This window comes from Podarcis liolepis (assembly GCF_965112155.1).
Source record: "Podarcis liolepis genome assembly, chromosome: 5".
NCBI classification, from domain to species: Eukaryota; Metazoa; Chordata; class Lepidosauria; order Squamata; family Lacertidae; genus Podarcis; species Podarcis liolepis.
In genome coordinates, this window is record NC_139556.1 from 2,903,514 (window position 1) to 2,926,517 (window position 23,004).

Sequence of the window (23,004 nt, forward strand, 5' to 3'; positions counted from 1 at the left end):
AAAGATGCTCTGATTAACTAGGCAGTGGATTTCTCAAACTATTTTTAATACACATACTTACAAAAATGTGCAGGGATGTGTATGGAAGGCAGGAGAGGATATATCAGATATTATCCTTCCTTGCTCAAGTTTGTGAGTACAGCAGAGTGCATCCCTTTGCAGCAAGATAGGAAGCTGTTGATTCAGCTGGTTTCAGCCTTTTTTATGAAGCAACCAGGATGCCTTGGTGCAGCCAGGATTCTTCCTGGTATTTCCCCCCTTTTATCCCACTTAAAACAATAACAGTACAAAACAGTCTTCTTAGAATAAAATAGAGTTTACTCAAAGTTCACATTCAGTAGCAATCTGGTGGCAGACTTAGGTTGCAGTTGCAGTTACATATTGCAGTTTAGATTAAAGCGAAGCCTGAACTATGGATGAGGTATGAGAGATCAGACTAGATTGCAGGAAGCAGAGGAAGAGGCAAGAGAGTAAGAGAGGGGGGCGACATCACTAGCCTTTTATGAGTCATGCCCATCTCTACCTGGCCACATCCAGAGGGAAGTGGCTCCCACAGGTTTGACAGGAAGTCCTCCCTGTTGGCCCCACATCCTCTGAATGCCCATTCTAGCAAACAGGAAATGTTGGACTTGGCTGCTCTTTCTGGATACCCCACAAAATGGTGCGCATTAGGTGCCATCTTCAAAGTGCCCACTGCCTCCCACAAGCCTGCAAAGACTACTGTGACCTGCACATGCATTGCTTTGAAAGTTGATTTGTTAAGTTGATTTCCACCGGATACACATTTAATTGGTTAATTCATCTCTATAATAATTATGCTTTATTGACTATGATTTATTTACTCTTGTGATGACCCTGAGAAAAATGGCCTCCTTAAGGTTCTAAAACCAAAGGAAGTCTTCTCCCATCCTAAGTGTTTTTACTGATGGAATTTGCATATGAAAAATATGTAAATTTAATCAGTTTTTTTATAGTCACTTCCCATGTCTATAACTATGCTGTTCGATTGAATAACCCATTCCTATGTTCGCTCAGTAGCAAGCCTCACCAAGCTCAATGTTAACTGGTAGGTCTGCTCCGGATTGCAGGAATACACCGCCTTCCTTTAGGCGCCAGGCGAAAACGATCCTCTTCCACCAACCTCTGGGCTGATTAACATCCGATATCATTTTAAAGGAGTTTGTGGGAGGGGGAGTTTGTTCTTGCTCTTATTTTTTATTATGCATTATGCATTTTGTGTATTTTTATGCTGTGAGCTCTTCGGATGAAGGGCGGTATACAAATTTAATAAATAAAATAAAAGCAGTGGGACTTTCTTCTACGGATCGGGATGCACGTTTGGGTTTTAATCGGATTACAGACCCAGGATTAGTTTTTAGCTTGCTTTTAATGTTACTATGTCTGCTGAAGAGGGTGTGTGTGTGTGTGTGTGTGTGTGTGTGTGTGTGTGTGTGTGTGTAATTTTGCCGAAGACAAATGCTTCGTTTGCAGACCCTATAATTATCTGTGAATCCCCCTCCCCTTTATTTTGTATGTGGAACTGGAGAGATGAGCGTTGGAAATGCAAAAGGCAGCAGAGGAGGTGCGCGCGCGAAGTGTGTGTGCGAGAGAGCGAGAGCGAGAGATCCTCCTACCTGCAGCTACAGATCGCAAGATACGTGGTGCTACCTGGAGAAGTCAGAACAAGTAGAAACGCATTGAACTTCCAGGCTGCGGCGAGGCAGTCGATCCCCAGCGACGCCTGCTCTCCTCTCCAGGAGACTCCCCTCGCGATCCTCGATGTGGTTGCTTTTTGCAATTCAAAAAAATGCAAAAGCCCTTCTCTCTGTCTTCCCCCTTTGTTGTTTTTTGGCCCCCATGGTTGCAGGGGGAGCCGATCGTTTGAACGCTGCCTTGGTGCCCCCCTGCCGGGTCTTTGGAGGAATCCCCCAAAGGCTTCCTGCTGCTGGGATTTAATCGGCAAAGATCCCTTTTGCGACCGCTCCGCTCTCTCGGCCTCCTCCCCCCGCACAATTTTATATTATATGGCTCCCTCCATGCCCTCCTAGATCATGCACAGAAACTTCCGAAAGTGGATTTTCTACGTGTTTCTCTGCTTCGGAGTCATCTATGTCAAACTAGGGTGAGTACGAGACCGGGTTGCGTCGGGGGCGGCAGCGGCGAGGGGGGTGTCGCGATCCGAGGAGAGCTTTCTGAAGTTGTGTGTCAACAATGCCACATATTGCTTTTTGTTGGTTAAGTCATTGCCCTTCTTTGCACCGCTTCTGGAAATGGGTTGTTGCAAACTCGCAGGCAGGTTTTCGGGCACCAAATATGAGGTCTCTGGAAGGGGTGGCGGGACCTGGATGTCTGCTGCCTGTCCCAGCCCTGAGCTCGCCTTGAGAGAGAGAAAGGGCTTGTGAATCCCAGCCGCGCGTCGGTCAGCTAAAAGAATTATCGATTTCTTCCTCCCTCCCACCAGTTCGGAGGCGCTGGTCATGTGAGCACAGCAATTGGCAAAACGTTGCTGCGTCGCGCACTGTCTGGTCTACGTGCCTGAGTCTGCAAAAAGGGACATTTTACATATTGTTGTTTCGTTTGTTAACTGGTGTAGGACAAAGAGGGATTGAATAACTGTGGTTTTGTTTTGTGTGTTTTTTAAAAAACAAGAACCCAGCAACACATCCCTAGGTAGCTCAGACTGCAATTCCAAGTACAGATTTACTTAGAAGTAAACGCCATTGCAATGAGAGGAACTTTCTTCAGAGTAAAGGTAGACACTGTGGGTGAGACCATAAAGAAGCAGCTTGCATTTCCTTTACTTCTGAGTAAAGGTGCACAGGATCGCTGCAGCCTCCTGAGCACGCTGACTGGGGAGGAAAGCCCGCAGCCGAACCCAGTAGGTCTCCCTTTCCAAGAGCGCAGAACTAGGGTCCAGCTGCCGAGGCTGCAGGGGTTAACTCCTGAGCAGCCGGCTGACCCAGAAGCTCGCCTTCCTCCTTCGGAAACGTGCTTTGGAAGCGCAGCCTAAGATCGGGAGCCTACTCCGGAGTCGCTCCCGCGGAATCCGGAGCGGGTCCATCCTGCCCCAGAGAGAGCGGGGGCATAGGATCGCTGCTTCCCTGCAGACCCGACGATCAGCAAGACTCACCTCCCCGTGGGCAGGATCCGGCTGCGCCCAGCGCCAGATCCCTGAGCCCATTTCCTGGGAAGCAATGTAAACTCTGCAGCGGCGCAGGGGAGATCCTGCCCACGCCGAAGAGGTGGGTGTAGGGAAGCTTCGGAGGGTGCGATCCTGTCTCCCTCCTCCCGCAATTAAAATCCGTGGAAGGGATGTGTGTGTTTGCATTTGCGGGGGGGGGGGGTCAGCCACCAGTTGCTAGCCGGGCCCCAGCGACCCTCCAAAGCATCCCTCGTCCCCGGGAGAGGGATCCGCCCCTGGCCGGCCGCGGGGAGATCAGGAGCGGCGGAGGCCAGGGTCGCTCTCTCGCCCTCCCCGAGACGGGATCCGAGGCACCTGCTGGGCGCCTGGGGGGGGGGGACAGCAAGCTGCAGGGCAGAGCAGGGGGCAGTTGCGGGGGGGGGGCGCGGGGCAGAGGCCGGATCTCCCCTTCAGCAGACCAGGCCGGCCGGTCTGCTCGCCCGGCCTCCTCCCTCCTGCCTGCCTGCCTGCCTGCCTGCCTGCCGCGAGTTGTATTTCCACATTCCTTTGCTCCAGCCGAGTTTCTACCTGTTGAACCGCACGTTAAAGATCCCTGCCTTTTATTCCGCCCCCCCTCCTTTTGCATAGCTGCGGGATTATTCCTCTCCCCCCTCTCTTTTACGGTGCAAAATGCACAGAGTGAGTGTGGAGCTGCAATCCTGACCCTTTGAAGCTTCACCTGCCCATGGGCCGGGCGAGGAGCGGGGGGCGCTTGCTGCCAGTCGGGCTGGCAGACTGGAGCAGGTGCTTTAGGGAAGCCCAAGGCGGCTTGGCACCAACCCCGCAAGGTAGACTGGGGCAGTCAGGTGCGGTGAGGCGCAGTCGCGGGGCCGGGCGTGTGGGCCCAGGGACTAGTCTTGCTAGCCAGGGATAATGGGAGTTGTAGTCCAACAACAGCTGAAGGCCCGAGTTTGAGAGGTCCTGGATTGGCCGTTTAGCCAGAGCCGCTTCAAGGCGGAGTTGGGATTCGAACCCGGAACCCCCTTCCCGACTGACAGTCATCAGACCCTGCCGTCGTATGAGCTCAGGGTGAAGTCTCGCTGTCCTAAGTCGGGCTCTCTCCCAAGCCCTAGCCCCTGCGATATAGGCCACCAAGTACATCTTTCTCTTGCAGGACCTCCTTGGGCTGAGTAACGTTGCTTGGGGAGTCTGGGCTTGGAAGCTTGCAGCCCTGATCTTCTGCTCATTTATGCCACATTGAAGAGGGTTAAAGCAGGCAGTGAACAGGGTTGAGGTCCTGCACACATTGAAGTCAATGTACAGGACCTGAACCCTAAGCACAGTTGCTGGAGTCGGGAAGGAGCCCTGCTGAACTCAGTGGCCTTTATTTCCGAGTAAATGTGGGTTTCAACTTGCCAGCGTACATAGGGCTGTAGCTATTTCTCGCCACGAGTAAATTCAATGGGGCTTGCACCCAAGAATGTGTGTGTGTGGGACTGTGGCTTCTCTGAAAGTCTGTCACTTTCACACAGAGTTTTAGGAAGGGCTGAATCACAAAATGCCTCTGGTGATTTGATTTTGTGGAGGAATTCATGTTCAGATCATGGCCCTAGCAGAATGTGTGAACGCGTCCTGTGGAAACATCCCAGGCAGCTACAGGTTCCACCTATGATTTTGGAGGAGCCATTCCACATGTGCAGCACATCTGATGTTGCAGCCAACCAGTGCCCAACATGCACACAAGAACCAGTTCCTATTGGACAAAGGTTCATCTCTTGCTGCCACCATGTCAAAGTGCAGCTGATACAGGAGAGAATGAAGAAGATGTTCCAGTTAAATTCACACCAATTTAAGCCCAAGCCAAATAAGAACTTAAGGAGAGAGAGTCCAGGTGGACCAGACATCGAGCTCATCCTCCTGTCCTCCCACAGTGGTTAACCACATACCTCACCTCAGAGAGCTGACATGCAGGACCCGAAGGCATCCGCCATCTGTCATGGAGGTTCCCAGCAAATGGTATCCAGAGGCCTTCGAGCCTGAAGGCTTCCTTTTACCCTCATGACTAGCAGCCATTATGTTCCTATACTCCTTGAAGACCACCTAAGTCAGTGGCTGTCATCACATTTTCTGGCTCTGGCAATGCATTCCATACCTGCATTAAATGCTGTCTATCCTGAATCTCCTGCTAATCAGTTTCATAGCATGACCGAAGTTCAAGTATTGGGAAAGAGGAAAAATGTCCCACACATCCTCTGTCACGTTTTGCTCTCAGTCACTGGTTTGTTTGTATTGAACGTAAGTTTCAACCAGGGGTCTCTGTGTCTTGTGGGGTTCCTGCCACATCAAAACTATTGTTTTCCGCTCAGATAGCATTATGGGAGCAGTGGTGTCTAGCGCCCACACAACAGCTGACCCTGCCGTAAACTCTATCACACTGTTTAGCAGAAGCAAGTCACAATTATTTCAAATGGATGTACATCCAACCCTGTGCTGTGCTTACACTGGGAATGTTTCATACTTTGGAATAAATTCTATTGAGATAAATGGGATTAACTTCAGATGCATTAGACTATGTCACTGATCTGATGAAAAGAGTTGACCTGTGCATAAATGTGTTTCTCTTTAACTTTGCGTTTGTTCCTTGGTGCTGTAGGGACTAGTCCACACATTCATGAATATCCATTGTTCTGCACTTCCTGATACTGCTCTTGTGTATTTGTTTTTAAGGAGATATGAAGGTCCTATATGGCATTATACCTGTGACAGACCACTCACACCTGCAAGTGAAGCCCCCCTCCCCCAATGATGCCGTCGTTAAGTGATGAATATCTGGGAGCCAGCCCTGTTTCCAAATAAGATGCTGAGATATTTAAGCACTGGGTTGCTTCTTTCCTCTGAGACTGTGTTCTTGTTCTTTAGCAAAGTGCAGCCTTTAACTGGCGTGCTCAGAGCTGATGGTGGTTAGTTTGTGTATTGTATAATCAAAGAGATGAAAGTGACTTATGAACAGTTCAGGGCCAACTGCAAAAGTATGTTCTTGCAGTAACCCGATAAACTAACTCTTTCTTACTCACCTTCATCCTGCTGCATCTCACCACTTTGTTCCCAGGGCATCAGATTCATTTATGTTGAAGTAGCCTCTTTGCCTAGGGATGCTACCAGCATCTCAAGGGTTCCAAGACTCTCTTCTTTTTGTTTTAGGGGGCTAAGGGACAGTTCACACATGTCTGCGCATCTCAGGACTGGCCAGCCTTTGATGAATTGCAGCTGAATGTGAATGGATTCCCTTTTTTGTTTTCTGAAAGTTTATATTTAGCATTTGCATGAGAATTCTCAAAATACCTTCCCAAATCTATGTCAATTATATGGGATGTAACATCACAGAAAGCAGTCAAATACAACATTTCCTGTTTGCCCAGAGTGAACACACAGGGGGATGTTGCTCCAGCCAGGAGGACTTCCTGTGACACCTGGTCTAGAACATTCTCCCCCTGCATATGACCAGGTAGATGGGCGCGACCCTGGGAGACCCTGTAAAAGGGCTGTTCATGCAGCTATCTTCCCTCTCCCTCTCTCTTGACGCTTCTCTTGATGCTGTTTTCTTGATGCTTTTGCTGTCTGCTGGCTCTCGGACAGCAGCACATGGGCTCAATCCCCATATGGGATAAACCCACACTCTCTTCTGTAACTACAAGCTAAAGCTTGCCTTCAGGGTCATACTGTGAACTGAATGTGAGTAAACTTCTTATTACAGTTGTGTCTGTATTCTTTTTAAGAGGGAACAAAGGGGATTTACCAGGAACAAATCCAATCTGGACAAGCCAGACTGGATTGCTTAACTCAAGAGATTCAAACGAATCTCCTAACTAGCTTCCTGCAATACACAGGCGAATGTGCTCTGCTACCAGCTCACTAGCGTGAATGAGGAAGGATAATATACAATCAATATATCTTCTCCTACTATCAATATGATCAGACATATTGCTGACACATTAGCACACAGTTGTAGCTTTCTATTTGGCTTCTAAGCTGATATGTGTGTCCAGAAATCTGGATTTTCCAAGAATTACAAAGCCAGACAGCAAAGTCTCCCCCCTCACACCTCTGTTTTGTTCCGTTTCAGGGAGTTCATCCCAACTATTTACTGCAGCTTCTGCCTGCAAGTAGTTGCTCCTATTGAATCCAGATAGAGTTTCATGGGGTGGGATGAGTCTCTTGAACTCAGGGGATGTGGGTTCAAACCCGGCATTGGGCAAAAGATTCCTACATTGCAGGTGCTTGGACTATATGACCCTCATGGTCCCTTCAAACTTTACAGTTCTATGATTCTATGATTACAGATGATGACTTACCCAACATATATGTGTGCATGTGATACAACCATTTGACAAGGGTGCTCTTCTGTATTGTTCTGTCAAGCAGAGAAGAAATGTATTTACTACATGTTTGCATCTTATCTTAACTACTGACTGGATGGCAGTTTTTTCTCCAGCATTTGGAAGGAGGATACAGAGGACCAGCGCACTGAAATCTGAACCTTAATGTGAATCACACAGACTTAGCACTCAAACATGTGAACTAATAGCACTGAAACATGTGCAAAACTCATTTTTCTCACTACAGCTTGTTCCCATGTATCTGTAATTGGAGGAAGGAGGGGAGGTGCTGAGTCTGGTGCTCAGAGAGTAACGAATGTCATGAGCCCAGGCAGCTACCTAGTGGGATTTCCACCATTTAAGCGGAAAATTGAGCCATAGGCAGTGCAGAGGTCATGGTAGGTGAGGGACATACATGGGAGAGGCATGCAAGGAGAATATGCTGCACTAAAGAAGAGCATAGATCAATAATAATGAAAAATATAGAGGACCACACCCAAACAGGTGACAATTGGAAAATTGGTCCAAACTAGCAAGCACAACACTTGATTGATTGGAAACTGAATGTGTGAACTGTATCCACTGATAAGCATGAAGTTTGAGGTGAAAAAAAAAGTTATGTCTGTGAAGTCTAATTCACATATTCATCAGTCAATCTTATAGTAATCTGAGCATGCAATGTGTAAACTAGTCCTTGATTTATTTGACTGCAACATCGTGGTGACTTGCAAGTATTAAAAAAGGCCCACATGGCTTCCAAGAAAATGGTTTTTCCAAAAGCCAATTCAGTACAGTGCTCTCTGCTACCTGTCACGGTGCAGTCACCTTTTAAAGGAAAAACCAAGCGATGCACCCGCACCTGCCCTTGCCCTCTTTTAGCTAAATGGAGAACTGGCAACGATGCTGGCAGGTGATAAAAGCTTTCTCCCTGGATTTATATGTGCAATGCAAATTGACACGCGCACAACATTACCTGATGTGCATCACTTAAGGATCAAGCTTGTGTGAATCAGCCAAGAGCTGCAGTCATTCCCTAGGAAGTGTATTGTGCGACACGCGCGCAGCCTGGCTTGCCATATTTGAAATCACCCTGTCGGAAGCGGATTCCAGAGGGAGCAGGGAAGGCGGCGGGGCAGCTTCAGAAAGCAGGAGGCAGCCGCTGCAGAAACTATACTGGCGAGTTGGGGAAAACAGTTTGCGAGTCAGAAGAAAATCTCTCTCTCCTAGCTTCGTTCCTTGCCCATGCTGTTATCCCTCGTTTTGGGTTGGGGAGCAAAGTGAACCGAGGAAAGCGGGGCACGCGGAAGTCTAGAGAAAGGAGAGCAGGCTGCTGTGTGTCGTCCTCCTTGCAAAGGACGCAGGTGAGACTAAGAGGGCGATTCAGAGCCCCAGACAGGTGAATACTGATGAATGATGACCTCCTCTTTAGTCTGCAACTGCAAATGTACGGTAATAAAAAATAATAACCAGAAAAGAAAGAGAGAGAGAGAGCACTAGATCCTTCAGCAAGCCTAGGAGAGAGATGAAGATCCTTCACTTTCCCTAAACAATAGCGGGTGTAATTGACTCGGGCTGCTTGGAGGCTAGACTGGGGGGAGAGGCAATTATTCCCTCTTTCATCGAGCCTTGGAAAGACCAATTCTCCCCACCCCCGTGAAATCATATCCTTTTGAATGCAGTGATACCTCTTCTTCTTCCTTTCTTTCTTTCCTTCTCTCTCTCTGTCTCCCTCCCTCCCTCTACCAGTCCCCCCCCCCCCGTACAAAAAAGGCGAGGGAGAACTGAGAATGCAGCAGCCTGGCTTTCAATCTCTCTCCCCTCTCCATCCTCCTGTTTATTCCACACTCCACCCCCACCTCTGTCTTTGATTTGCAGAATGAAGCAAAGTGTCTGTTTTAGGTATGGGTGAGTCTTGTATTTTGGCCATATTTTTGGTCCATATTTTTAGACTTAGTGAAGATGAAGATAGCGTTCAATCTCGACCTTCAGCTGTGGTGGAGAACACCAGCAAAATAACAAGGTTAGGGATGAATGAATTCAAGATCTTTCCTATCATCATCTTTATTTCAAAATAAAAAATTCCTTCCAGTAGCACCTTAAAGACCAACTAAGTTAGTTCTTGGTATGAGCTTTCGTGTGCATGCACACGAAAGCTCATACCAAGAACTAACTTAGTTGGTCTTTAAGGTGCTACTGGAAGGAATTTTTTATTTTGACTATGGCAGACCAACACGGCTACCTATCTATCTTTATTTCATTAACTGTTGTTGTTGTTGTTGTTGTTGTTGTTGTTGTTGTTGTTGTTGTTGTTGTATTACACATAGTGAACAATTCCATCAAGGTGCAAAATAGGCCCCCGCCGTGAAGAGATTACAATCTAAATGGTATTGGAAGAGATAAGGGAAAGGAGAAGTCAGAGTAGTGTGGGATGAGGACGCAGAAAAGTCGTTGCCCCTTCCTAAACTCAGTTTTATGGGAAAGGTAGCTTTTAAGGAGGGATTATTTACTGGTCTTTAGCACCCCTAAAGTACTCCACCACACTGCCTCCGTTTCCTTACAACAACTCTGAAAGGTTGGTCAATATTAGCTCCATATTGCGATGGTGGCGGAAGTTTTCTATGACACTTCCCGGCTCCAGCCCCCGGTGGCGCAACCCGAGCCTCTCCTCGTTTACTCGACAATAAATCCTCGTGGATCTTGGGGCGGCGGGTCGGAGAGCCTTACTTGCCAGGGACTGTCTGCAGGCTTCCAGCTTCAGGCTCTGCAGCCTTCCCTTGAACCCAGTCGTATTTCCCACAAATAAGAATACAAATCGCGCTGTTAAACCCGCTCTATTAAACACTCCGTTTCCTGGGTCAGCCTGTTGGCTTTGGAGGAGGAAAGTTAGATTCAGAACGATACAAAACCAGTTTCAGGCTCGGCGCTTTCGGTCTCCTTCCTCTGTCTCTCTTTGCCCACCGCCCTTGCGATGCTCAGATTGTAATCTCCCTGGAAAGGGGGAGTTATTGTTTTTGTTTGTTATTATGGTATGTATTTTCGATGTTTTTTATATTGCAAACTTCCCTGTGATCTTCGAATGAATGGCGGTATAGAAATTTTAACAACAACAACAACAACAACAACAACAACAACAACAACAACAACAACAACAACAACATAGTGGGTTCAAGTCGGCTTGCAAGGCCATTCCCTCCAAAGCCGGGGCTCGGGCAGGAGGGAGGCAAGGTTAAACCCTGCGTTGGCTGTGTGACCTATTCTTAGGAGGGAACGTGTGGCCAAACTGAGCAGGATTTACTCCCTGCTCATCATCAAGAGCTAAATCCAGCCCCAGGAGGAGTATAGATACCCCCCACGCTTTTTAGAAATAATAATAATAATAATAATAATAATAATAATAATAATAATAATAATAGAATAGAAATAATAATAGTAACAGTAATAATAAAAGGTTTCTGCTGCGGCTTCCCTTTCCATGAAAATGCTGTTCATGGGCTTCAGACAGTAGTTAGCCAGGCGGTCTTCCTGGATGAGCGGCCTCTGCCCAAACTCCAGATTTGGCGGGGTGATGTCCCGAATGGAAGACCACGATCTTCAGCGCAGGGACAGATCCGGAGTGTATAAGATACTGACAGGTAGCCGTGTGTGTGTATAAGAGAATATAGCGCTCTCTCTCTCGCTCTCTCTGAGAGAGAACTATATTCAGTCCTACACACACAAACACACACGGTTTTCTGTCATATGAACTCTAGATATTTCACAGCGGTGTGTGTGTGTGTGTGAGAGAGAGAGAGAGAGAGAGAGAGAGAGAGAGAGAGAGTAAAAACTCTGATTTCCCATTGGCTGCTGCATCCCCAGGGTACCCCTTTCCGGAATCCCTGAATAGCACTGTGAATAACAATCCGGAGTGAAACACGTCACTATTCGGTTCTGAATGGGAAGGGAGCGATGGCGAAGTAGACTTTGGAGCGAGGGACGAAGGACGCGGGGCCCGGGCTCCGGGGCAGCTGGCTGCACGCCCTGCTCTTTACTCCGGACCGACTGACTCCAGATACAATAGACGCGCGTCCTTCTGCCCCGGGAATAATTTACACAGGTTAAAATACTGCAGTCCTAGAGACAGGATAAACCAAATGAACAGGGCTGGGGGGGGAGGGGGAGAAGGAGGCGCCACTTTTGATTATTCTTTCGCCCACCTGCTCCACGCTTGGCCCGCCTTGGTGGGAATTGGGGTAAATCACAAGGTGCATCATTTAAAGGGAGCAGCGCCTTACGACCCACCAACGAAACTGTATCTCTTCTTTTCCATCGCAGCACTCAACAGATCTCAAGCGGCACTTCGCCTTTCAGGCTTACACCGCCTATACAGGAGTATAGTCCCTGCTCAGGAGTTAATGGGGATTTCTCCCAGGCAAGTTAGTCTAGAATGACAGCCTCACGATGCAGGATTATAAATATTACTAGGCAGATCAATGCAGATTATTATTATTCTTATTTAAAAAAGACTTACACACTCCCCCCCCCCACAGGAGCCACCTGAGGTTTTCTTTCTAAAATGGATTTCGTTGCGTTCCCTTGCACACATTCTGGGCTATGCCAAAATAGTAACAAAACGCAGAATGTAAGCTTGCTTTCGGAAGGTGACGCAAGAACATATTTTTGCACATTGCTCTGGGAATCTGTTGGAGGGCCGAGGCTCGGTCTCCGGATACCCTTGTCCATCAAACAGAACAAAACTTCCAGCCGGCTTCGCCTGGGAGCGCAGCTCCAGATCTCGTTAGGATCCCATATGTACAAATCTGTTCTCTCGTGTAAACGGTATCAGCTCATCGCACCAGCATGTCAGATACACGCTCCCTCTGCCACTGTCATTTCTGTGGAAACGAGACTTTCGCTTTCTAATAATAAAGGGCTACCACGAAATCGGTCTCTCTCATTGTCAAGTCTTTGAAGAGAATTCTGCCGCTAAAACAGGACACTTCAATTTACCGCATGTCTGCTGTCATAAAATCGAAGTGTTCCCGACATTTGTTTTTCTCTTTAAAGAAAGCAACAGACCAGTGATTTGGTGTGATCTGGTCTAATTGTGTGCGCGTGCGGGAGGAAGAGGGTCTGTTTCTCTTCCTAAATTCTTATTCAATTGAAAGTCCCATTAAAGTCAGTGGAATTCACCTCCGAGTAAGCCTGCTCCTGCTGATTTGGCATGGAGTCCTCTTCCAAGCCAAAGTTCCATAGGATCGGGTTGCGCGTCACTTGGCGTGGGGGAAGAGGTCTCTAATTCTAGCTCCCCTGCCATAAAGCTTACTTACCTTAAGCCAGTCCCCACCACTCATCAAAAGCTACTGGTATTTTTGACTGATTTTTTTACTGAAATTTCTTAAATTGTGCAACAATTGTCTTTTGTGGAGGGCGGACCCCTGCAGATTGCCCCGCGATCCCTGGAGGAAGGGAGGACGGTAAGGATCGCGTGAAATCATTGTTCAGCTGGAGCTTTGACGCGTTTGCTCTGCAAACAGTTTGGCCGAGGCCAATGCGACGTTTCTTAATAAGCATGTTTAGAATTACAGCTTCGTGGTCCGATCCTATGCCAACAATGGGAAGTCAGTCCCGTTCCAGCTCCGTGCACAGGACAGTCACCTTGATGGTGCAAGGGTCATTTGGGATGGACCTGAGTTCATTCAAAGTGCCTTGCAACTAATAAAAATAGTCTCCATGGGATTTAGAAGGGGCAAGTCACTCCTTGGGCGGGGCTGCTGAGCCCCCTCTTCGGGTACCAAACTGCCTTCCCGGCCGGTTGGGAAGCGACGGCTGATACCCCTTCCACCTTTCTCGATATTTGCAGATATGCACACACACCCTTATCCCGTTTCTGGGTGCTGAGGGGAATCACTGACGGACGAGACGAAATTTAATCTTTCTGCTTGGAGAGAGAATAATAATAATTAACATTTCGCCCCCTGGGAGATTCATTTACGTCGGGAGAGGTTTTACGCCCGCTTTGACGGCGGCCAGGTGTCCTGACCGAGTCCCGGATTCAAACGACCAGCTAAAAACCCTCCGGGAGGGTCGCACGGGGTGAGGGTCGCCAGAAGCCGTTGTCCACGGGGATATGTCACTCGCTCCATTTGTGCTGGTGGTGCATCGCCGCCCCCTGCCCAGGGATCAAAATGGGGAATGCAGAAATGGAGGAAAGGCAGTTCTGGAAATCAGCTCTCCTCTGGCCGTATAGAGAGAGAGGCAGGTTCTGTCCAAGAGAGGAAGGCTGGCTGCAGTCCAAATACTTCCGCATCCATTCCATTTCTATCCCACCTTTCCTGCAAGGTGTCGGGTCTGGGTCTCCTCCTCTCTGTTATACCCTTACCATAACCCTGTGAGGTAGCTGAGGCTGAGAGGCTGCTGTGACTGAGGCAGGAGCCTCAGGGTGGTGGCTTCGAGCCCCACGTTTCATGACTGATTCTAGTCCACTTCGTCCTTCATTCACTCGGTCCTCGTCCAACACTCACGACTCCACCGCACTCCCCTAGGAGAAAGCCCCGTGGAAGTGCATGAGGAACGGATAGGCTCGCCCTGTGAGCTGCGAATCAGGAGTCCCTGGAAGGGGGATTTCCCCCCGCGCCAGGAACCTGGTGCCACAACCTCTCCGCTTCAGCTCCGAAGGAGGGAATTCTGCGAGACCTGCTACCTCGCAGGGTTGTTGTAAGGGTTATAACAGGGGAATGTAAACGAAGCTCTCTGAACATTGACCATTATAGAGAGACACGATAGGCAAGACCCCCGCGCTTTACTACGGAGGGAGTCGATCTCCGCAGCTGTCCTCTTCCCCAAAATTCTGTTTTAATCTAGTCTTTCTGCTTGAGGGGCAGTTCACGCACCTCTTTATATAGTGCCCTGTATAAAGAGGAAAGAGCTTCAAACGGTTTGGGGGGGAATTACAGGGGGATCCTCGACAAATTTCATTTCAAAGTTATAGCGGGCGCAGCTCGTGAAACCACCGAGAGAGCAGGGATCTTCCCGAGCCTGGGATTGCAGAGACCGATGGTATTCAAAGGCAGCTCCCTTTCTTTCGGAGCAGGGCTGTGGCTCTGCTTTCTTCTAGAAAAAGCAACCTTTTCCAGCAGGGGCCGGTCCACCGTCCCTCAGACCATGGGGGGCGGACGGACTATATTTTGAAAAAAACCATGAACGAATTCCTATGCCCCACAAATAACCCAGAGATGCATTTTAAATAAAAGCACACGTTCTACTCATGTAAAAACACGCTGGTTCCTGGACGGTCCCCAGGCCAGATTGAGAAGGCGATTGGGCCTCATCCGCCTCGGGCCTTAAGTTGCCTACCCCTGTTCTGGAGCAGGGATGGGGACTTGCGGACCTTGCGGGTGTCCTTAGTATATAAATCCACGGGCGTAGCCAAGATTTATGTTCGCAAGGGCAGGACACCCACCTAACATCAACCTCTACCTGGCTCCATCTAGCAGATTCGGAATGAAATGTCACAGCAACAGTTGTTTTAAATTACTTTCTTTTGACCCCAGGTGCTCAGAAAAATGTCAAAATCTTTCTCCAATTTCTACTTTTAGTTCAGTATTTATTTATTTACTTGATGGGGGCAGCTGCCCCCTCCCCTTGGCCACGCCCCTTTATATATCCCATGAGTCCCAGCCAGTATGCCCAAGGGCCAGGAATGATGATGATTATATTTATTCGTGTACCTCCTTTCCACCTAAATAGCTAAAATAGAACCCGCTAAAAACATAGAAAAAGTGCAATAATTAAAAAACAATTAATGATGGGAGTTGAGAGTTCATCCAGGGCTTTCCCACCCCTGTTCTAAAGTCTGCAGAGTAATGGAAGAGCAGGCCTGGTGGTGGACTGCCAGCTCCCAGGGGCCGAAAGAGGCAGCCACATTTGCAAGTACCGAGGAATCCCTCCTTTCCTGTTGCAGATTTTCACTGCTGTGAGCCGCTTTGGCAGCCAGTTTTGGCTGAAGGACCCCCAACCAGTTACAGTGCATGGAAATGGTAATCTGACATGCCTCGATTTTAGTGGAGGCCAAAGATAACGAAGCACTTTGTCCTGGGCGCTTCTCACGCGATTTGAAGCCCCCCTCGCAGCGATGCCACTGTCCCCCCCCCCCGCCCGAGGGCAGGCGGAGGACCATGAATGCGTGGCTAGCGAGATTTGAACCCGGCTCCCGCATTGTGCCATGGCGCAGTTCGGATGTCTCGCTCCCTCTCTCGCTCCGCACAACACCTTGTGGCTCGAGAACCTCCCTGTCTGTCTCAGGAAGGCTTCGTTTAATGTTTCTGGCGGTGTTATGAAGCCAGGAGCTATCCTTTCTAAGCCAGTCACATCTGGCAGTACTGACGACGACAACAATACTTGTATAAATTTATTTATATAGTGCTTCTGATGGCAGATTCCTTCCCCGAGGAGTCTCTAATTTAAACTTCCACGGGATATTTAAATATTCAAAAGAAGGAGGGAAGGGAAATAAAAGGGTCCGTGGAATTGCTTTCATTGCTGGGGAATTGTAAGCTCTGTGGGGCAGAGATTGCGTTCCCTTCCGCTCCTGAACCTCTGCCAAGTGCCATCCATGCTCATGGCTGATGCTGAAGGGCTGCCTTAATGATAACGGCGAAGAGCAAAGAGCAAAAGGGAAGCCAGGGCGTCCCATCCCGGCGCTTGGGCGCTCCTTTTTCAAGCCAGCCAACTTCAACTTGGAAAGCGCTGCTCCGCCACCGAAAGGGAGCTCTCCAGCTTGCCGGATCAGTGTCATGCCATTGTCATCGTTACAACACCGCCGCCACCAACACACACACACACACACAGAGAGAGAGAGAGAGAGAGAGAGAGAGAGAGAGAGAGAGAGGAGGCGGTTTGCCGGCACCGCTCGCCCAATGGCAGCTTGCAGTCTCTGGAGAGTTGGCGAGGAGAGAGGGAGAGAGGCGCAGTCTGCCCTCCAAATCCCTGGGAGCATCATCATTCCGCCGAGAGAAGCCACTCTCTAACAAGCTTCCAACCACTGCGAGATGACTGGCAGGGGAGCTGAGCCAGAGGCAGCAGCAGCAGCAGGAGCAGCTGGAGGAGCAGCGACCATCTCTCGGTAGAGAGACAGACAGACAGACAGACAGCACCACCACCACCACCACCCAGGAAATTAACCAGACACAGCAAAACTGAGCCAACAAGCCCCTCGCTTGCTCCTTCCCCCCAGCCCAATCCGGATCCAAACTCAAGTTCCCCATCTGAGCCTCTCCCCCCAGCCACCCTCCCACCCAAAGTGAAGGGGGGGACACCAACCGGGGGAGGGAGCAGTTAACCCTTTGTGGTCCCCCAAGGAAGACATCCATCCTAAGCCAAGGAACAGACCTTTCGAGAGTGCTCAGAGCTGGATAACGACCATGATCCTTTTCTCGCCGCGCAGCGTTTTACTCTCAGTCTATTACCCTCAGATTTTCCTCATCCTTACCAGTGGAAGTTACTTGTAAGTGATCAAGACTTCTTTTCTTTTAACCCCCTTACTTAGATGTTTGCTGGTTTCCTCCTAAAGGGCGCCTTCTAGGAGCTGGGAAAGTGGGGGAAAGAGACGTGCGCCCCAAAGATGGTTGCAAGGCAGGGTGGGGGGTGGCAGATATGGGGGCTGTCGGGAGTGGGGTGGGCATGTGAGAGAGAAGGTTTCTTCCGAAAACAAGTTGCCTGCGGCAGGTTTGGCTCTCTGGAGTTCAGAGGCGCCCCCAGAGGAATCAGAGGCTTTGGGGGAAGCTTGTGGCTGAGGTGCTCCGGCGAGAGATGCTGCTGCTGCTGCGAACAGGTGCTCCGTAAGGAGGGATCGGGTGGCGGAGCCAGCGAGGGCAGAAGCACTGCTGAGAACCGGGGGGGAGGGGGCTTCCTTTCGGGTAATGATGCCGGGGACTTGGGGCTCCTTGTCCTGAAGAAAGACTGCTAACAGGAGAAGCGCCCAAAGGCATTTCCGAGCTAAGTGGGTGGCTCCGCTAGGCGCAGTGACTGGGGAATAAGTCCCATGGGATTGTGGTGGGGCTAACTTCGGAACAAGCGTGACTCGGGATGCGTGGCTGCAATTCCACTCTATGAAACAAAAGGAAGTTTGATTTTAGACGTCAAGGGGTTTGTGTTTGAATCAAAATAAGATTGTACCACCTCCCCCCAAAGTAAGATAAGTATTGATGTCCAGGTACTTGTCAGAAGTCTTGGCGATGAGGAACTGGTAGTGTAATACTGTACTCCTAAATTACAGGCATATCCCCCTAAAAATAACAATTGTATTGTATCTATGACATGATCCGGCCGCAGAGAAACTTGTTAGAGTCCCACTGGTTTCAGCGAGAAGACAAGTCCCTTCTGACTCTCCTCGCTCTCCTTGACAGAGATGGCAGTTAAATTTGAACTCTGAACTCAAATGTATGCTTTCTGCCCCTCACTCTTAACTGGAGCGGCTCGCCCTCGTTCGCTTTCCCCCCGCGCTAGGGCTGCCCGGTTCGCTCCGTCTCCTCTCCATTCAGGCCAAGACGCGCAGGCCATTCCCGCATCACCCGGATCGCGAGGGTTACCAAACAATTTTATCTGGGAAATGAGGATCCGGGTGCAGGAAGGGATGGAGGTTAGGGAAGCCGAGGGGCAGAGGGACGGACCCCCACCTCCAAGCAAGCCCCTTACTTTTGATGCTGGAGATCGACTCCGAAGTCAGCCTTCCTGGAGGAGTGAGGACTAATTTATTCAAAATGAGCGAAGCGAGGCTGATTTGAGGCAGGAAGCTCGGATTCAGGCCCGGCAACTGGATCTCGCATTGGGCTCCATCAGTGCAGTGCGGCGTTCAAGGGCGAGGAGGATGGTTCAGGCTGTCCGCTAGAGAAGGCTTGGCCAGCTTCCAGCTTCCCTATGCGAAGTGCTCTCGCGCCCATAATATGCCAGCCATGCTGCCAACAGCCGTGTCAGGTAGGCTGCTTTTATTAGGGGAGGGGACGACGGTGAAAGAATAACGGTGCCCTTCGCCTAAGTCTCGCTTGGGCAGAGATACAAGGGGCTCATTGCTGAGTAAAGGGGCGCAGTTTTCGGCTCCCCTGTTGGACCCCGGGGGGATTGGCGGCTGAGGATCACGCGGAGGGTTGCAGTGTACAGAAGCTCTTAGCTGAGGTGGGATTTGAACCGGGGACTCCCCACTGCTGCATTCGCCACATGAAACGTATTTATGGATTAAGCATTTGCTTAACTTGCACCCCACCCCACTGGAGCGCAATGTGTCAAAAAGCTCAGCATGTCCAAACCTGCTCATTTCAACTGGAGAACTGGGGCTCTTTCTCCTCAGTCACTGCCATCGAAACCAATGGAGACTTTCTGGTCGCAAAATCCTATGCATCCTTACCTGGGAGTAAGTCCCATTGATTCTACTTCTGTGTAAACACGCATAGACTCGACCTATATAGTGCTGAACTTCTGGGAGATGGTGGCCTTGTCTTGCTTTTCTCTCTCCGGTGTGCGTGCGACCAGTGGCCTATTATTCATCTCCCCATCCTTCTGCACCCCACCCCACCCCTGGCTGCTTCAGTGGGTCTGCAGCTTTCTACTTCTGTTGTGGGAAACGCGCCCTCGATCCCCAGGCAAGTTAGAAATCTACCCTTTAAAAAACAAGGAAAGAGGAAAGGCAGAAAAGAAACGCGTCTATTTCTTCCTTCTTAATTCTTAATGAAATACATATGCCTTGGCCACCTATTTTCAGAGAAGTCTGATTTATGGAACCGCGTTGCGTTTGCATTGCTGTTCGCGGGGATTAAATGGAATCGCTCCGGCTGCCGACTCTGCGCAACGCGGGGCGCAGCGCAACAGCCGGAGCGAGCTGCTTACCGCTTCCCTCTTTTCTAAAAGGGAGCTTTTATTTTATATCTATATCTATATGTAGGCATGTGTGTGTAGGAGAAGAACCCTCTTTAATAGAAACCTAGCCGTATTTTCTTGAAAAACTTTAGGAAATGACTATCCCCACCAAGTTTTTCTTTCTATAAATAGTTCCGAGTCTTGAAACAAAAGTTTTCTCAACCACACACCAGATGCTGGTGGTTTCCCTTGCAGTGTGACATAATTATAAGGTCCGAAGGCAAAAGCTATGGATGTATAATAATAATACGAAGGCAGCTCTGCTGATGGGGGAAACACAAGCGCAGGCTTTATTTAGAGCTCGCTTCGCGGAGACTGGCTGCAGAGCGCAGATTTCTGGGGCAGTGAGAATTTGTGGTGGGGAAATTAATCCGGATCCCCTCCCCCGTCTCCCTTCAGCCCAGCGCGGCCCAGATGCTCCCCGCCCCGCATTTCCCCAACTCATCATTAGTCCTCCCCGCCCAAAATGGGCTGGGGGAGTTGAGGGATCCAGCTGAGCCTTGGTCCCTTATTGGAATCAATCAGGGCAGAAAGGGACAAGAGTTGAATTTGAATGAAGAACTTGGATTCGACCAGATGACCACCTGGTCCATCGCTCTCTCCCAATATGATGGCATTGCCTTATGGCTTATTCAGAGATAGTCTGCATCAAGAGTTCCACTTAGATTCCAGGACTATAGGCTGTCGATAGGTCTATCTTCCATGAAGTTGTCTAATGGTGGTGTTCATTGGGTTTTTAAATTATTGTTGTTGTTTATTACCACCCTTCACCCTAAGGTCTCAGGGCAGGGTAACAAGATTTTAGAACACAGAATTTAAAAGGAGTTACAAGCACAGAAGTAAGGTTAGTCCAAAATCCATCTGAGGTAGTGGCCATCACCACAATGAAACAATGGCGATGTCTCTAAAGTTGCTTGAGGCAAAGCCTAGAGGCAACAACCAAGAAAGCTGTCTGAGCGTTCACGCCAGATGCACCTCAGTTGCTGGTGGAGTGGAAAGAAGGGGCTCTGCCAAATATCATAAATATCCGGGCAGGCTTGTATGGGAGACGATGGTCTTTCAGATAACTTGGTGTCAAGTCATGTAGGGTTTTATATGTTACTACAGTGAGTGCCTGTGCTGCCCAGGACACAAACCCAAAATATTGTGATTTTTAAAAAACAGATAGTGTTGTTTGTGTATTTGTACCTGGCACAATCAAATTCGGGCAGAAGTCACATCCAAGCCTGATGAAAACTGTTGCCTGCCCCTCAGGAGCCCTTGTACTGAGTTCGACAACAATATCTCAATAGGCGACTGAACCTATGCAAAAAAAAGGGGAGGGGCAAGATAACATTTTGGTCCACAATCTTAATTCAAAATGGTGCCCAAACATTTATGATTACTGCTGCCCCCACCTTGGGAACCTCTGTGCCAAGTCTGGTGATGATATCTTGAGAGGAAGCAGAAACTATAGAGCAGCATTTCCCAACTGGGGGGCCATGAGGCCCCCTGGGGCCCCCCAGGTGAAAATCACACAAATGGGGGGCCACAACACAGAGGGAAGTGAGAAGTGAGGGGGGGATTTATTTTTAATCCCGATTGACTGGCTCTCCATTTGGCCAATCAAAAGTGGGTAAGGGGGTGACCCACAGGGCCTAATGCTCCTTTGTGCCACATGTGTTTTCTTGGAGCAGTCCTGGTTTGTTTCTGGAGGGAGAGGGCGATTGCTGGGCCTCCCATGTTGACCAGTAGGGCCTGCGATCCAGAACCCCCAGGTCAGGTAGGTGTGGTGGTGGGGTGGCAATGGGTAGGGCTGGGAGAGCTGCTTGTTGCTGCCGCCAATGCTTGGTCCGGTGGCAGCGTGGGTCTGACTCTGCAAGGTGTGGGTAGCATTCTACCTCAGTGCCTAGTGGATCAGGCATTGGCGGCAGCAACAAGCAGCTCTCCCAGCCCTACCCATTGCCACCCCACCACTGCACTTACCTGACCTGGGGGTTCTGGATCGCAGGCCCTACTGGTCAACATGGGAGGCCCAGCTGAGTGGGGTCGTCTGGTGCTGCTGACTTGCATCTAGTAAATAACAAAGTGTCTACTCAGAAGAAAGCTGGACTGAGTCCAGGGGACCTTGCTTCCAGGTAAGTGAGTGTGGAGCTAGAGTGTTTTATCTAGGCAGCCAGGGCTCCTCCAGATGACGAGATCTTTTTGCACCAGGTCAGTGAGGACCACTTGCTTTTAAAAATTCTCCCTTATATACAGAACTCCCTGTGCACCTTTTGGACGGAATCTGTAGGTTTCTCCCTCTGTGTCAGATAACTGGGGTCAAATAAATGTTGTTTACTTTTTATAATACATGGAAGATGGATCTCCCTCGGGAGGCTGTGGACTCTCCTTCCTTGGAGGTTTCTAAGCAGAGGCTGGGTGGCCATCTGTCAGGGATGCTTTAGCTGAGTTTCCCAGCTTGGAGGGGGTTGCACTAGAATGATGATTCTATGTTTTTCTGCTTCAACAATATTTCATTATGTTCCTATCATTTTATACAATTGTATTTTGTAAAAATTATGAAAATTATATATAAAAGATGTTCTATTTACAAACAAAACATTTAAATAGCGACCTTTCCACCTGTAGGATGGGAGGGAGCATGGGCATAGTCAGGATTTTTGTTAGGGGGGTCAGGCTTTTGTTGGGGAGGGTCAGAACCTCAGATTTGTATTGACTTGTATTGATTTTTACTTACTGGGAGGCATCTGACCCCCCCCTGCTCTCCTTGGCTATGCCCATGTGGGGCACAGGAAGGAAACGTGGTCAGAAGGGGGTCACGGTTGGGAAACATTGCTATAGAAAACAGACAGACAGACAAAGGAACAAACCACTTACCAAAATGTATATTAATGGCACCAGAACTTTGACTTATGCCCAGAAACAGACCAGTAGCTAATGAAGCTCTTCTAACATGGGAGTGAGTGACGTGCTCCCTGTAATCAACCCTGCTGAATGGCATTCTGCAACAGTGAAAGTGCAGCCCAGCCCAGAGGCTGTTACAATGGTTCAAATGAAATGTAACTAAGTCATAGTGTCACCAATGCCACACCATTTCCAAGAAGGAGCAAAGTTGACATACTGATCTTAGCTATGCAAAAGTGCTCTGAGTCCTGGCCACCACCACACCTGGACATCCAGGTTCACCGCTGAATTCAAGAAGACATCCCAGATGGAAACCTCATTCTTCCAGAGGAGTTCAATCCCATCCAAGAAATGTTGAATCCCTTCACCCAGGTTTGCTTTTCTACTGGCCACGAGTATCATGGTATTTTTTGGATTAAGTTTCAGTTTGTTCATCCTCATCCAGACACTGATTTCAGAACTTGAACAGCTTCCTGGGACTTAGAAGGAAGGAGAAATAGGATTGAGTGTCGTCAATATAATGCTGGAAATGAACCTCCAAACTCTGGACAACCTCTCCTAGCAGTTTTAACCAGATGCTAAAGAAAATGGTGGGGGCAAGATCTTGAGCTGGTGGGGCCTCAACTTTTGGGGGGCTGTGAACACATGTAAAATTCTGAGACTGTTGTGGGTGTCTGGTCACAAAATCTGTGCCTCAGAGCATGCGTGGCAGGGGAGGGGGTAGCAAAAGTTTTT

At 49.1% G+C, this 23,004-nt stretch overlaps 1 protein-coding gene across 4 annotated transcripts in view; it reads left to right on the top strand.

Moving 5' to 3' along the window:
• Nucleotides 1-257: 257 nt before the first annotated feature.
• WNT7B (Wnt family member 7B) overlaps nt 258-23,004 on the top strand; it is a 131,329-nt gene continuing 108,582 nt past the window's right edge. The window contains exon 1 of one of the 4 annotated variants that reach the window (XM_083503528.1): nt 258-2,122. In XM_083503528.1, the coding sequence (XP_083359654.1) occupies nt 2,052-2,122 (71 nt within the window). In that variant the 5' untranslated portion in view covers nt 258-2,051. Of the gene's footprint in view, nt 2,123-16,463; nt 16,979-23,004 lie in introns of those variants that run through there. The other 3 variants (XM_083503530.1, XM_083503531.1, XM_083503529.1) reach the window with 3 other exon arrangements.